At 47.3% G+C, this 13,612-nt stretch overlaps 2 protein-coding genes across 2 annotated transcripts in view; both read left to right on the top strand.

Annotated features, from left to right (window-relative positions):
• The window catches only part of LOC115356448 (NACHT, LRR and PYD domains-containing protein 12-like), a gene marked incomplete at both ends in the record, with an annotated part of 88,779 nt that overhangs the window by 60,191 nt on the left and 14,976 nt on the right, over positions 1-13,612 (top strand). The window lies entirely within an intron of this gene.
• On the top strand, positions 1,557-2,669 carry LOC115356460 (neoverrucotoxin subunit alpha-like; the record flags this gene model as incomplete). Its single annotated transcript, XM_030047634.1, has 1 exon — positions 1,557-2,669. A coding segment is annotated over one exon (426 nt), but the record flags the coding sequence as incomplete, so codon positions are not given.

Below are 13,612 nucleotides of genomic sequence, written 5' to 3'. Positions count from 1 at the left end.
ATATGATTGAAACCAGGAGAGGGCTCTGTCAGTGAGTCCAATGTAGGTGGAGAGGCAGTCCAGGCGGATAGTGTGAGAAACCATGTCAAACACAGCGGAGAGGTCCAGGAGAACAACAATACCGATGTGGCCAGATTCAACAGCAATGAGGTCATTGGTGATTTTCAACAGAGCGGTCTCCGTGCTGTGGTGAGGTCTATAAGCTGACTGGAATGATTCAAAAAGCTTATAGTTGGACATGTGTTGTTGAATTTGGGCGGCAACTGCAACGGTTTCCAAGATCTTACTTAGGAAGGAGAGGTTAGAAATTGTCCAGTAGTTGCCAAGGTCCTCAGGGTCCAAACCAGGTTTTTTTTAGGATAGGGGTGACTGAGGCGATTTTGAGACTGCAAGGTACAGTGTCAGTTAGGAGTGAGGAGTTGATAATGCTCATGATGACCGGGCAGAGGGTGGGTAGGCAGGCCTTCACAAGTCCGGTGGGCATGAGGTCCAGAGAGCAGGTGGATAACTTGGCCTTGGTGGCCAACTCAGTGACCACTGGAGCATCCACAGGGGTGAAGGACTCGTGATGGTGCTGGGGGAACATGCAACATGGATGGAGTCCAAAGGCTGAGGTGCATGTGAAGTATGGGAGGCAGGTGCCAGGAGCTGCTGGTGGATGGAATCCACTTCAGAATCACTGCCTGACAACTTAGCTAATGTTAGCTTGTATTCGCACTCCAACCAGCTAGCCAACATTAGCAATGAAATGCTATCACGATCTGGAAGAAATAACAAGTAACAATAATATTCGCATTCTGCTGCTGCGGTTTCTGCTGCTTGTTCTCCGCTGCTTTTACCTGTTGAACCAAACAAAATTATATTTGATGCTCCATCACAAAAACAGTCTTTGTTCTTTTAATATTTACACATTTTCCCAACTCTTTGTTACACATTTCTCCAAACTAGTGTCCCAAACTGTTGAAACAGTGAACACACATAATCTGTACATTATCATTGTTTCAACACAATAAAACTGCTGAAAAAATCTCTGTCCCAACTGTCCCAACTGAGCTCCTCTGTCTCAGAACAGTTCACATAATTGTGTAAACTTTTACAATTTTACAAAACTAACAGAAACTTTAACAAATAATCTAACAATAGCTGGCTGACAGAAATAAACGTCTTGATTAGGAAAAACTCACTGATTACAGCAGTAACACTCAAACATTTTCTTCAGCGGCTGTCTTCATGGTTTGACAACATAAATGTCAGTTTGGAGAAATGTACTAAACCAAATGAGAAGAAAATTATTTTATCATGTCAAACAAACAAAACAATGACGCACTGCAGCAGCTGGTATTTTCCCTCAATGTGTCAGCATCAAAGTGTTAACAGATCAATAATCAAACTGTTAATAAATCAGCAGATAGTAACCACAGCAGGTCTGTTGTGTCTTGTTCTCTCCATCAGATTCCTGTGAACTCAAACTGGACATAATCACAGCAAACAGAAACCTCGTCCTGTCTGATGACAACAGGAAGGTGACAGCAGTGAGAGAGGAGCAGCCATATCCTGATCACCCAGAGAGGTTTGACTCCTGGAAACAGATCCTGTGTAGAGATGGTCTGACTGGTCGCTGCTACTGGGAGTTTGAGTGGGAGGGAAAGGTTTATATGGGAGTGACTTACAGAGGAGTCGGCAGGAAAGGCGACAATTATGACTCTGTTCTTGGATTCAATGACAAGTCGTGGACTCTGACCTGCTATGATGGTGGTTTCTATGCGTGGCACAATAACAAATATACAGCCATACCTGCCCCCCCCTCCTCCAACAGAGTGGCAGTGTATCTGGACTGGCCTGCTGGCTCTCTGTCCTTCTACAGCATCTCCTCTGACACACTGATCCACCTCCACACCTTCAACACCACCTTCACTGAGCCTGTGTACCCGGGGTTCAGGATTTGGGAATATGGCTCCACAGTGTCTCTGTGTGACATTTGAGGAGTGAAAGTCGCCTCCTGTGTGGAGAAACACTCACACTGCTTATCAAAGACATCTGCTTTGAAATGATAGCTCTCCACACGGTCAAAAAACCTGAAATAACAGACATCGATGATAGACTGAGTGACAGACTCAGGAGGCCACAAAAGCAGCCAAAAAGGAAGTGAGACAGCCACACAGGCCACAATGCACACATAGACCCCAGTACACACACAGGCCTCAGCACTGGAGAAGGCCACATTACAGCCCAGACAAGACAGAGAGAGTTCCTCAAAGTCCAAAGCACAAGAACATCGAGGAAAACACAGAATCCCCACAACCCCATTCGACCACTGAGGATCCAGAAAGCAGTGGAAAACCAGAACTGCTCATCGAATACGACACCAACATGTCACCAGTTCCCGAGTTATCACCTCCAGCAGGAGAAACAAGCCCACAGAGGAAAACACCCAGAGAACACCAAGTCCAGCCTGGGAGACAACGCCCCAGGAGGAAACTCACCAAGAGCATGGAAGGGCGCAAGGGAGTAATTTAGTCTAGGACGCCAACATAGGCACTGATACGGAGGACAGAAAATGAGAAACACCTCTGAATATAAAGTTGTCCAGTACAAGATCTCTGCAAACTACAACCTCAGTAATAATTAATTGTAGACATCCTCCACACTGTCAACATAAACTGAACATTATAAAAGGCAAAAATTATGGCAGAGCTGTTTCACTGAACTGCATTAGATTGGAGAAAGTGGACACTGAGTGTATAAGTAAGAATGTAAATACAGATTTGGTGTTAAAAGTTTAAGTATGAATCATTATTCTGTGTAGTTAATAGAGAAGTCTTGGGCCGCCCTAAACAAATAGTTAATCTCTGCTCATGTCCAGAACAAACTGCAAGACTTATCAAAAACTGATAATGTCTGGTATCAAAATAAGGTAAATGCTCTCAGCGAACCTAAGACAAGTCATGAATAAGACCAGGAGGATCGGGTGGAGGGGGACAGAATAGTTGATTACTAAAATAATAATTTGGGTTTTTGTATTAATAAAGTTTTATCTATTCTTATAGCTTATAGCTGTTGGCTTCTGCAAATCCTAAATAAAGCAAGTGGTCTGAATTTAAAGTAAAAGACTCCTAGTTTTACTGCCTCCATATTGTTAAATCGTTAAATTCAAATCTCCTGCCGCTCGCGTCGTCTTGCAGAACAGAAGCTGACGTCAGCGCTGCTGCTAGGCAACAGCTGCGTAGCGCAGGCTGACGGTTGCCAGGTATCATGTCGGCTATCCCCCTTCTGTTGCGCTTCCCCTCTCCGTCTCTTTAAAGAACAGCGCACTTTTTGCACAAAACACACAAACCTGGCAACTCAGTCTGCTTAGAGTTCCCAGCAGCCGCTCACAGCCCTGAAACAACCAGATCTGATGACTGAAATATAAAATATGTGGGCAGGGAATATTTATCAGTTCCTTGACATTGGTAGAGACCGTCAACATCCAAATCTGCGTCCATGTAATATGCTAACAAATAAGTGTTGTTATTGTTGTTGTTATTATTATTATTTTTTTTAGACCTTTATTTTACCAGGCAAAAATTGCTTGAGATAAAAAATCTCTTTTACGAGCAAGGCCTGGCCAAGAAGGCAGCAAGTAGAATACATATACACACAGGACGGGACAGACATGGGGAGGGAGGGACATGAGAGAAGAAAAAAAAATATTTAAAAAAAAGAGAGAGAGACCAGGAGAAGACCGGGGGGATAGGGGGAGAGAAGGAGGAAGAGTGAGCTGGATGTGGGAAACGCAGGCTGCACCAGGGGATCCTGGTTATTGTTTATTCAGTTCAGAATCAGAATCAGCTTTATTCACCAAGTATGTATGAATGCACATACAAGGAATTTGACAGACATACAATCACAGTGAACAAACACATTGCTGCTCTGTAGCCTACACATCTACATGTAAATATGTATTCATGTAAGTGTTACAGGTCCAGGCATTGGATCCCGTAGGCAGATAAAAGTTTCTGTAAATGGGAGAAATAATGAGGACAGGCAACGTTGCGTTCTGTCAGTTCAGCTTCTCTCATCAGAATTTATTTCCCATTAAACCAAATATCTTTCTTTTCTCTTTGTGTTTCTTATTTAAATGTCCTTTTCTTTGTCCTAAAGATCCACAAATAACAAAAATAAAACAATATGCCTACACATTTCAGTCTTTTTCCACCTTGACATAAAGCATACATTTTCCATTCACCATAAAAATTATACTGAATTCACAGCACTATTGTACCAATAAATCCTCCCTCAGTCCACAAACTGAATTGTTTTAGTGTAATTCACAACTATCAAAAATACAAGTTAAGCATTCATCTGAAATGTAAAAATACTGGACATTTATGTTTCCCCTTGTTTTCATATGACTTACAGTACAAAACAAAAAGTGGCATTAACTGGCATTGGTCTAGTAAGAATATAAGCTGAAGACTGGCAAAGTGCTTTTCTCTTTTTCTCCAATAAAATACAAGAAATGTTCACGTGCATTCAACTGTAAACACCAGGAACAGAGGCTATATTTGGAATAAGCTGTTGCACAAAACAACAATATTAAAACAAAATCTGAAATGTACTGGAGCCTTGAGCCACTAATAAAAACATAAGACTGGTCTCAACTTGGTCGCGGTGCGACTTCAGTGTTACAGAGGTAGCCATTTTAGGCGACCGCAACACTACAGAAACGATAGTTTCTCCACTTTCCCATATAACATGTAAATGCGGAATTTACTCTCACAGCATCAATCTAACATATAATATGAATGTTAAACAACATGTATGTGCATTTATACTGGTTTTGCAACTTTACAAACCTGTAAATGGGAGAAATAATGAGGACAGGCAACGTTGCGTTCTGTCAGTTCAGCTTCTCTCATCAGAATGAGGAAGTAGCGCAAGTCCGCGAATAAGAGTCCAAAGGGAAAACAACGAACGCACTGCCCCCTGCTGGCAGCACTGAGGTGCTGTAGGTTTCAAAGTGCATTATACAAAACAAACTTACACTGTACTTTTACAGAGAGACAATAAATGACTGCTTTGGTTCAAATTCAAATACTTCTTACAAAAATTACCAAAATAAAAGCATTCATTAAATAACATCAAATGTGACCATACATTTTGTGTGTCACACGCTCCCTGACAAAATAAAAATGGCTCCAGACATTTCCAAAAATCCACTATACCTCTAACCTTTTAAATCTTACAAAGTCTTCTCAAAACTTAAAGACGAACCCAAGGTAATTATGTGTGTGGATGTATGTGAATTTTAACAGAGCAACGGTAGTGGTGTGTATGACATGGTTGTGGGGTAAAGTAGGAGTTGGTATGGTGGTGTTGTGAAAGGTGGGTGACAGGGCATGGGGTAAGTTGTCATTCCCCAGAATGGCATCGACGGTCTTGTAGAGGCCACCACTGTGTCACAGGTGGCCTGGGGTTGATATGAGGGTTGGCCCAAAGAATCATATGTGAGCTTTTGAGCAGGCCTTCTTTCACGAGTAGACCTCCGAGTTTGTGGCTGAGTGGCCTGTTCATTATCAGGCTGCCAACTGGGCATCTGCAGTCCCACTGGTCTATTCTCCTGCTGCATCACATGTTCCTCCTCCCTTTCCGCAGTCGGATTATCAGGTAACAGCTCTTCCTCTGGCCATTCCTCCTCATGTGCTCTGTATTGTCTTTCTGTATCCTCTAGAATGGGCATGTTCCCCATTTGATCACTCACATGTATACTTTGTCTGGTTTCTCTTTCAGGTGTCCCGAGTTGGGTTTGTTCATACCTTTCAGTCATTGTCACACGATTAGAGTTTCTTTGAGGCTGTGTGTCTGTGCCTTCAAGGACCCTTCTGACTGGTATTCTAAGCCAGTACCGTGGTTCATCATCCTCTGAGGAATCACTGCTCGGCCTCCATTCACTTTGTTTGTTTGTATTTGGCTGTCTGCTCCTTGTTCTTTGTCTGAGTTTTGGTTCAATTGGTGGATCAGGAAAGTGTCTGTGTAAGTCTCTTTTCTTTCCAGCTTCCGAGATCTGTGACTGCTGGGTCAAGTCTACTGGTAAGTCATTTACCAAGTGAAGTAAATTACGGTGCAATGTTCGGACTCTGTTCGCTCCTGCCTCTGGGGCCACTTTATACACGGGTCCATCAGCAATTCTCTCCTTCACTATATGAACTGTGTTTTCCCAGTATGATTTCAACTTGCCTGGGCCCCCTCTCTCACCCAGGTTACGAACCAAGACACGGTCACCTGGTTCAAGAACAACACCTTTCATGTGGCGATCATCGTACTTTTTTTCCTCGAGAACTTGACTGTTGACTATTCTCAGAGGCAAGTCTGTAAGCTTCTTTCATTCTGGAGGCCCATTTTTCTGCATAGCCTCGTGGAGAAGTGGCTTCTCCATCAACATTTAAACCAAATATCATGTCCACAGGCAGACGTGGGTGCCGGCCATACATCAAATAAAAAGGTGAAAACCCCGTCGCCTCGTGCCTGGTACAGTTATAGGCGTGGAGGACTTGTGGGGGGTGTTCCCTCCACCTTTCCTTTTCTTTCTCCTCCAGGGTTCTCAGCATCTGAAGCAAGGTTCGATTAAACCTTTCTGCAGGATTTCCCTGGGGGTGGTAAGGTGTGGTACGGGAGTGACCCACTCCACTCAGCTGTTGTAAGGTTCTGAAAAGCTCATTCTCAAATTCCCTCCCCTGGTCGTGATGTAATTTCCATGGGAAGCCAAATCGTGGAATGAAGTCATCAAAAAGTTTCTCTGCAGCAGTCTTTCCGGACTTGTTTTTGGTAGCATAGGCTTGTGCAAACCTAGTAAAATGGTCTACCACCACAAGAACATACTCAAAGCCTCCTTTGCTGGCCTCTAAATGGAGGTAATCGATTGACACAAGCTCTAGGGGTGAGCTGGTAGTAATGCTTCCCATGGGTGCCCTTATGTGTGAGTTAGGTTTTTTCTGCTTGATGCAGCGACATTTCTTTGTGACATAAGCCTCAACATCATGCTTCATATATGGCCAATAAAAACGGTCCCTCGCCAGGCCCAGGACCCTTTCAGTCCCCATATGACCCATGAGAACCATATTGACCTTGAAGAATATGCATCATCAGTGACATCATACATCAGCAAATGTGCTGATGATGTGGTAAAAACAAGGACAGTTAAATCATTCCCTAATGAGAAAGCCTGGATGAATGGAGAGGTGAGAGCTCTATGTAGAGCCAAAAAAGCTGCCTTCAAGTCAGGTGACAAAGAGGCCTACAACACTGCCAGAGCAAAACTGAAAGCTGGCATCAAGGAGGCAAAGCGAAGGCATCAGCAGAGACTGGAGAGAGACCTCAACACCAACAACAGCAAAGACTTGTGGCAGGCGGTCAAAAATGTGACAGGCTACAAAACCAGGAGCGCTCCCATCATGTGTGAGGCCACGTTACCAGACGAGCTAAACACATTCTATGCTCGCTTTGACCTCCTCAACAAGGAATCAGCTGTAAAGTCTACTCCGCCTCCAGAGGACCGGCCACTGTCAGTATCCACAGTGGATGTGAGGAAAGTCCTGCTGAAAGTGAATATGAGTAAAGCTGCTGGGCCTGACAACATCCCTGGCCGTTTACTAAAAACATGTGCCAACCAGCTAGTAGATGTCATTACTGACATCTTCAACATATCACTGTCACAGGAGAGTGTTCCCACCTGCTTCAAGACAGCCACCATTATCCCTGTGCCTAAAAAGTCTGCAGTGTCTAATCTAAATGACTACCGCCCTGTGGCACTCACCCCCATCCTGATGACGTGCTTTGAGAAACTGGTTCCCCAGCACATAAAGAACAACATCCCTGCCAGTCTGGACCCTCAGCAGTTTGCATTCAGAACCAACAGATCCACAGAGGATGCCATATCCACTGCTCTCCATTCAGTCTTCACTCACCTGGAGAAAAGCAGCACGGATTGGCAGTCTCTCCTCCTCCACTCTAGTGCTCAACACCGGAGCCCCCCAGGGCTGTGTGCTCAGCCCCCTCCTGTTCACGCTGTACACCCACGACTGCAACCCCCGACATGGAGAGAACTCTATTGTGAAGTTCTCGGATGACACCACCATCATCGGCCGGATTTCCAACAATGATGAGTTCTCATATCGTGCACCATTGCAGAATGGTGCACAGAAAACAACCTACTGCTCAACGTCAGCAAAACCAAAGAGCTGATAGTTGATTTTAGAAAAAAAGAGGCAAAGACACACAACCCTGTCTACATTAATGGAGCTGAGGTGGAGCAAGTGAGCAGTTTTAAGTTCCTGGGAATCAACATAACAGAGAACCTAACATGGACTTCACATATCTCTGCCCTGGTTAAAAAAGCCCAGAAACGGCTGTATTTCTTAAGGAAACTTAAGAAAGCAAAATTCCCACGCCAAGTTCTTGTCAGCTTCTACAAAGGAGCGATTGAAAGCATCCTGACTGGAAACATCACAAACTGGCATGGGATGTGCACGGCCCAGGACAGGAAGACTCTGCAACGAGTGATTAAAACTGCCCAAAACATCATTGGCACCCATCTACCAAGCATCAGTGATATCGGGGAGGTGAGGTGCCTGCGCAGAGCCAAAAGGATCCTAAAAGACAACACCCACCCCAGCCACAGCCTGTTCACCCTGCTGCCATCAGGCAAAAGATACAGAAGTATTCGCTGCCGTACAACCAGACTACAGAGCAGCTTCTTCCCTCAGGCTGTGAGACTACTAAATGCACCATCTGCACTCCTCCATGTTTAATAATTTTATTTTCTATACAATCATTTAATCAATCAAGAGGGCACCACACTTTAATTTCATTATTCAACCTGTTGTATAATGACAAATAAACGTCCTTGTATCCTTGTATCCTTGTATGTCATCGTGAAGGTGTCTTAACACGAGGGTTTGGTACTGGTATGGGAGGACAAGTTGACTGTTCCGGCTGGTTTTACGGTACAGCAGGCCATCTTTGAAGTGAAGCTTTCCCCACTGGTACAAAAGTTTCTTTGTAAGACCACTGACTCCTTTTCTCATATTATCAGTCAGCATGTTGGTAGTCTCTTTCAGTCTGATGACATGACTGATTGTGGGGTCATCTCGCTGAGCTTTCATGAGCTCATCACAGCTTATGGTCGGGAGAAGTTCTGGTGGCGGTGGAACTGGACTATTTACTGACAGGTCCAATGCTGCAACATCGGCCACATCTCTTTCCTTAGCAGCTTTGAGATAATGGACTGAGATGTACTCTGTGAGCCACACGGGGAGGACATCAATGACATGACAGACTGCATCACAGAATACATCAGGTTGTGTGAAAACACCACCATACCAACCCGGACTGTACGCTGCTACCCCAACAACAAGCCATGGATCACCAGCGACCTGAAAGCACTCCTCAACAAGAAGAAGAGGGCTTTCAGGTCTGGTGACAGAGAGGAACTGAGGAGAGTGCAGCACGAACTCAGGGAGAAATTGAGGGGGTGCAAAGATAGCTACAGGAGGAAGCTGGAGGCCAAACTCCAGCAGAACAATGTGAGGGATGTGTGGACTGGGATGAAACAGATCACCGGATGTAAAGGGAGACAAAGGCAACCATCAGGCAGCCTGGAGAGAGCCAACGAGCTGAACGTCTTCTTCAACAGGTTCAGCTCACAGCCGTCTGTCTCCCTCACACATCCAGACCCCCACACACCCCCACCGCATCCACCCCTCCCCCCTCTCCCCCCTGTGGTGAGCACTCCTGTGCAACACCTCCCCCCTCCTCCTCCACTGAAGACACCAGCACCCTAACCCGCATGACTGTGACTACGGGCCAGGTTAGGAGACAGCTGGAGAGACTCCACCAGAGGAAAGCCGCAGGACCTGATGGTATCAGCCCCAGGATCCTGAGGACCTGTGCCAACCAGCTGTCTTCTGTCATCCAACACCTCTACAACCTGAGCCTGAGTCAGGAGAGAGTCCCGGTGCTGTGGAAGACGTCCTGCCTGGTTCCTGTCCCAAAAAAGTCGACTCCATCGGACCTCAATGACTACCGACCAGTTGCCCTCACATCTCATCTGATGAAGGTGCTGGAGAGGCTGGTCTTGGCCCACCTGAGGCCGCAGGTGAAGGAGCTGCTAGACCCTCTACAGTTTGCCTACCAGCCCCATTTGGGAGTTGATGACGCTGTCATCTACCTGCTGCAACGAGCTCATATGCATCTGGATGGTGGTGGCAGCACTGTGAGAATCACATTCTTTGATTTCTCCAGTGCTTTCAACACCATCCAGCCACTGCTGCTGAGTGAGAAGCTGCGGGTGATGGGTGTCGACATCTCCATTGTCTCCTGGATTACTGACTACCTGACAGGCAGGCCACAGTTTGTTCGTCTGGGCAGTGTTCTGTCTGACGCGGTGGTCAGTGATACAGGAGCTCCACAGGGGACTGTACTGCCCCCTTTCCTTTTCACCTTATACACCACAGACTTTCAGTACAACTCCGAGTCATGCTACCTGCAGAAATTTTCTGATGACTCGGCTGTTGTTGGGTGTATAAGTGAGGGAAGGGAAGGGGAGTACAGAGCAGTGGTGGATAACTTTGTGGAGTGGGCTGGACGCAATCACCTGAGGCTGAATGTCAACAAGACCAGAGAGATGGTGATTGACTTCAGGAAGAAGAGGACGGCTTCACAGTCACTGTGTATTCTGGGAGAGGATGTGGAGGAGGTGGAGGACTACAAGTACCTGGGCGTCAACATCAACAACAGACTGGACTGGAAATCCAACACCGTACAAGAAGGGGATGAGCAGACTCTACTTCCTGAGGAAGCTGAGATCCTTCAATGTGTGCAGCAAGATGTTGGAGATCTTCTATCAGTCTGTTGTGGCCAGCGTAATCCTCTTCGCCGTGGTTTGTTGGGGGAGCAGCATCGGAGCCAGCGACACCAACAGACTCAATAAACTGATCAGGAGGGCTGGCTCCGTGATCGGCTGCAAACTGGACACTTTGGAGGCTGTGGTGGAGAGGAGGACACTGAACAAACTGTTAACCATCATGGATAACCCTGACCACCCTCTCCACCACACACACTGGACAGACAGCGGAGCTCCTTCTCCATCAGACTGTTAGAGCTCCGCTGTCCAAGGGACAGATACAGGAAATCATTCCTGCCACAAGCCATCACACTGTACAATAACTCACATCTGTCAGACAGAGACTTGCAACTGTCTGCTGTATAGTTCTGTTCTTAACACTGCATTACCAGCACCTTAACTGTTTTTGTACTTATTGTACATCACCCAGCACCTTAACTGTGTATTTATTATCCATCACTCAGCACCTTAACTGTTTATTTATTATTTATTATCTGTATATTACAGCCTAAGTTAATATACACTCACACTGTTTTTCAGACTGGAGGGGAAGTGGATTCCTTAAGAGGCTGAATCAAGGCGGTTAGTTCCTTGTCCCAGTCCCGGGCGTTTCAGGTTCTGCCACTTGGTTCTTAGTCTCCTGGTTTCATACTAACTCTCCTTATCTATACAATCTATACAATCATGCATATACTTCAGCGCCATCTGTATATTGTCATACTCACTCCATATGTATATTTTCACATCTCGTATCTCCTTTCCTTAGGTTAGCCCTTATTGTATTTTTTGAGTCTTTAGTCTTTGTAGTCTCTATTGTATATTTTTAGCCTTTATTCTTTTTTAGTTAACTTTATTGTATGTTTCTACTGTTGCTGCTGGAACACCAGAATTTCCCTGGTTGGGATCAATAAAGTACTATATCTATCTATCTGCCTGAGCTTGTGCAGGAGGTTGAGAGGTACCGGCTAGAAATAGTCGGGCTCACCTCCACGCACAGCTCGGGCTCTGGAACCCAGCTCCTCGAGAGGGGCTGGACCCTCCACTACGCTGGAGTCGCCCACGGTGAGAGGCGGCGGGCAGGTGTGGGCTTGCTTATAGCCCCCCAGCTCAGCCGCCATGTGTTGGGGTTCACCCCGGTGAACGAGAGGGTCGCCTCTCTGCGCCTTCGGGTTGGAGAGAGGGCTCTCACTGTTGTCTGTGCCTACGGGCCGAATGGCAGTGCAGAGTATCCGGCCTTCTTGGGGTCCCTGGGAGGGGTACTGGATAGTGCTCCGACTGGGGACTCCATCGTTCTACTGGGGGACTTCAACGCTCACGTGGGCAACGACAGTGATACCTGGAGTGGGGTGATTGGGAGGAACGGCCTCCCCGATCTGAACCCGAGTGGTGTTTTGTTATTGGACTTCTGTGCTAGTCACAGTTTGTCCATAACAAACACCATGTTCGAGCATAGGGGTGTCCATAAGTGCACGTGGCACCAGGACACCCTAGGCCGGAGGTCGATGATCGACTTTGTTGTCGTCTCATCTGATCTCCGGCCGTATGTCTTGGACACTCGGGTGAAGAGAGGGGCTGAGCTGTCAACCGATCACCACCTGGTGGTGAGTTGGATCCGCTGGCGGAGGGGGAAGCTGGACAGACCTGGCAGGCCCAAACGTACTGTGAGGGTCTGTTGGGAGCGCCTGGCTGAACCCTCTGTTAGAGGGGTCTTCAACTCCCACCTCCGGGAGAGCTTCTCCCAGCTCCCGAGGGAGGCGGGGGACATTGAGTCCGAATGGACCATGTTCTCGTCCTCCATTGTCAATGCAGCTGTTCGAAGCTGTGGCCGCAAGGTCTCTGGTGCCTGTCGTGGCGGCAATCCCAGAACCCGGTGGTGGACACCGGAAGTAAGGGATGCCGTCAAGCTGAAGAAGGGGTCCTACCGGTCCATGTTGGCCTGTGGGACTCCCGAGGCAGCTGACGGGTACCGGCAGGCCAGGCGTGCTGCAGCTCGGGCAGTGGCAGAGGCAAAAACTCGGAGCTGGGAGGAGTTCGGGGAGGCCATGGAGGAGGATTATCGGTCGGCCTCGAAGAAATTCTGGCAAACCGTCCGGCGCCTCAGGAGGGGGAAGCAGTACTCTGCCGAAACTGTTTACAGTGCAGGTGGGGACCTGCTGACGTCGACTGGGGATATTGTCGGGCGGTGGAAGGAATACTTCGAGGGCCTCCTCAATCCCATCGTCACGTCCTCCGTTAAGGAGGCAGAGGCTGAGGACCCAGAGGTAGACTCGTCCATCACCCAAGCTGAGGTCACTGAGGTGGTTTGTAAGCTCCTCAGTGGCAGGGCGGCGGGGGTGGATGAGATCCGCCCTGAGTATCTCAAGTCTCTGGATGTTGTGGGGCTGTCTTGGCTGACACGCCTCTGCAACATCGCGTGGCGGTTGGGGACAGTACCTCTGGAGTGGCAGACCGGGGTGGTGGTCCCTCTTTATAAGAAGGGGGACCGGAGGGTGTGTTCCAACTACAGGGGGATCACACTCCTCAGCCTACCTGGGAAAGTCTACTCCAGGGTGCTGGAGAGGAGGATTCGGCCGATAGTCGAACCTCGGATTCAGGAGGAACAATGCGGTTTTCGTCCCGGCCGCGGAACACTGGACCAGCTCTATACCCTCCAGAGGGTGCTCGAGGGTTCGTGGGAGTTTGCCCAACCAGTCTACATGTGTTTTGTGGATCTGGAGAAGGCATTCGACC

Source organism: Myripristis murdjan, chromosome 24 (genome assembly GCF_902150065.1).
Source record: "Myripristis murdjan chromosome 24, fMyrMur1.1, whole genome shotgun sequence".
Classification (NCBI taxonomy): domain Eukaryota; kingdom Metazoa; phylum Chordata; class Actinopteri; order Holocentriformes; family Holocentridae; genus Myripristis; species Myripristis murdjan.
This window is presented reverse-complemented; position numbering and strand designations above follow the sequence as displayed.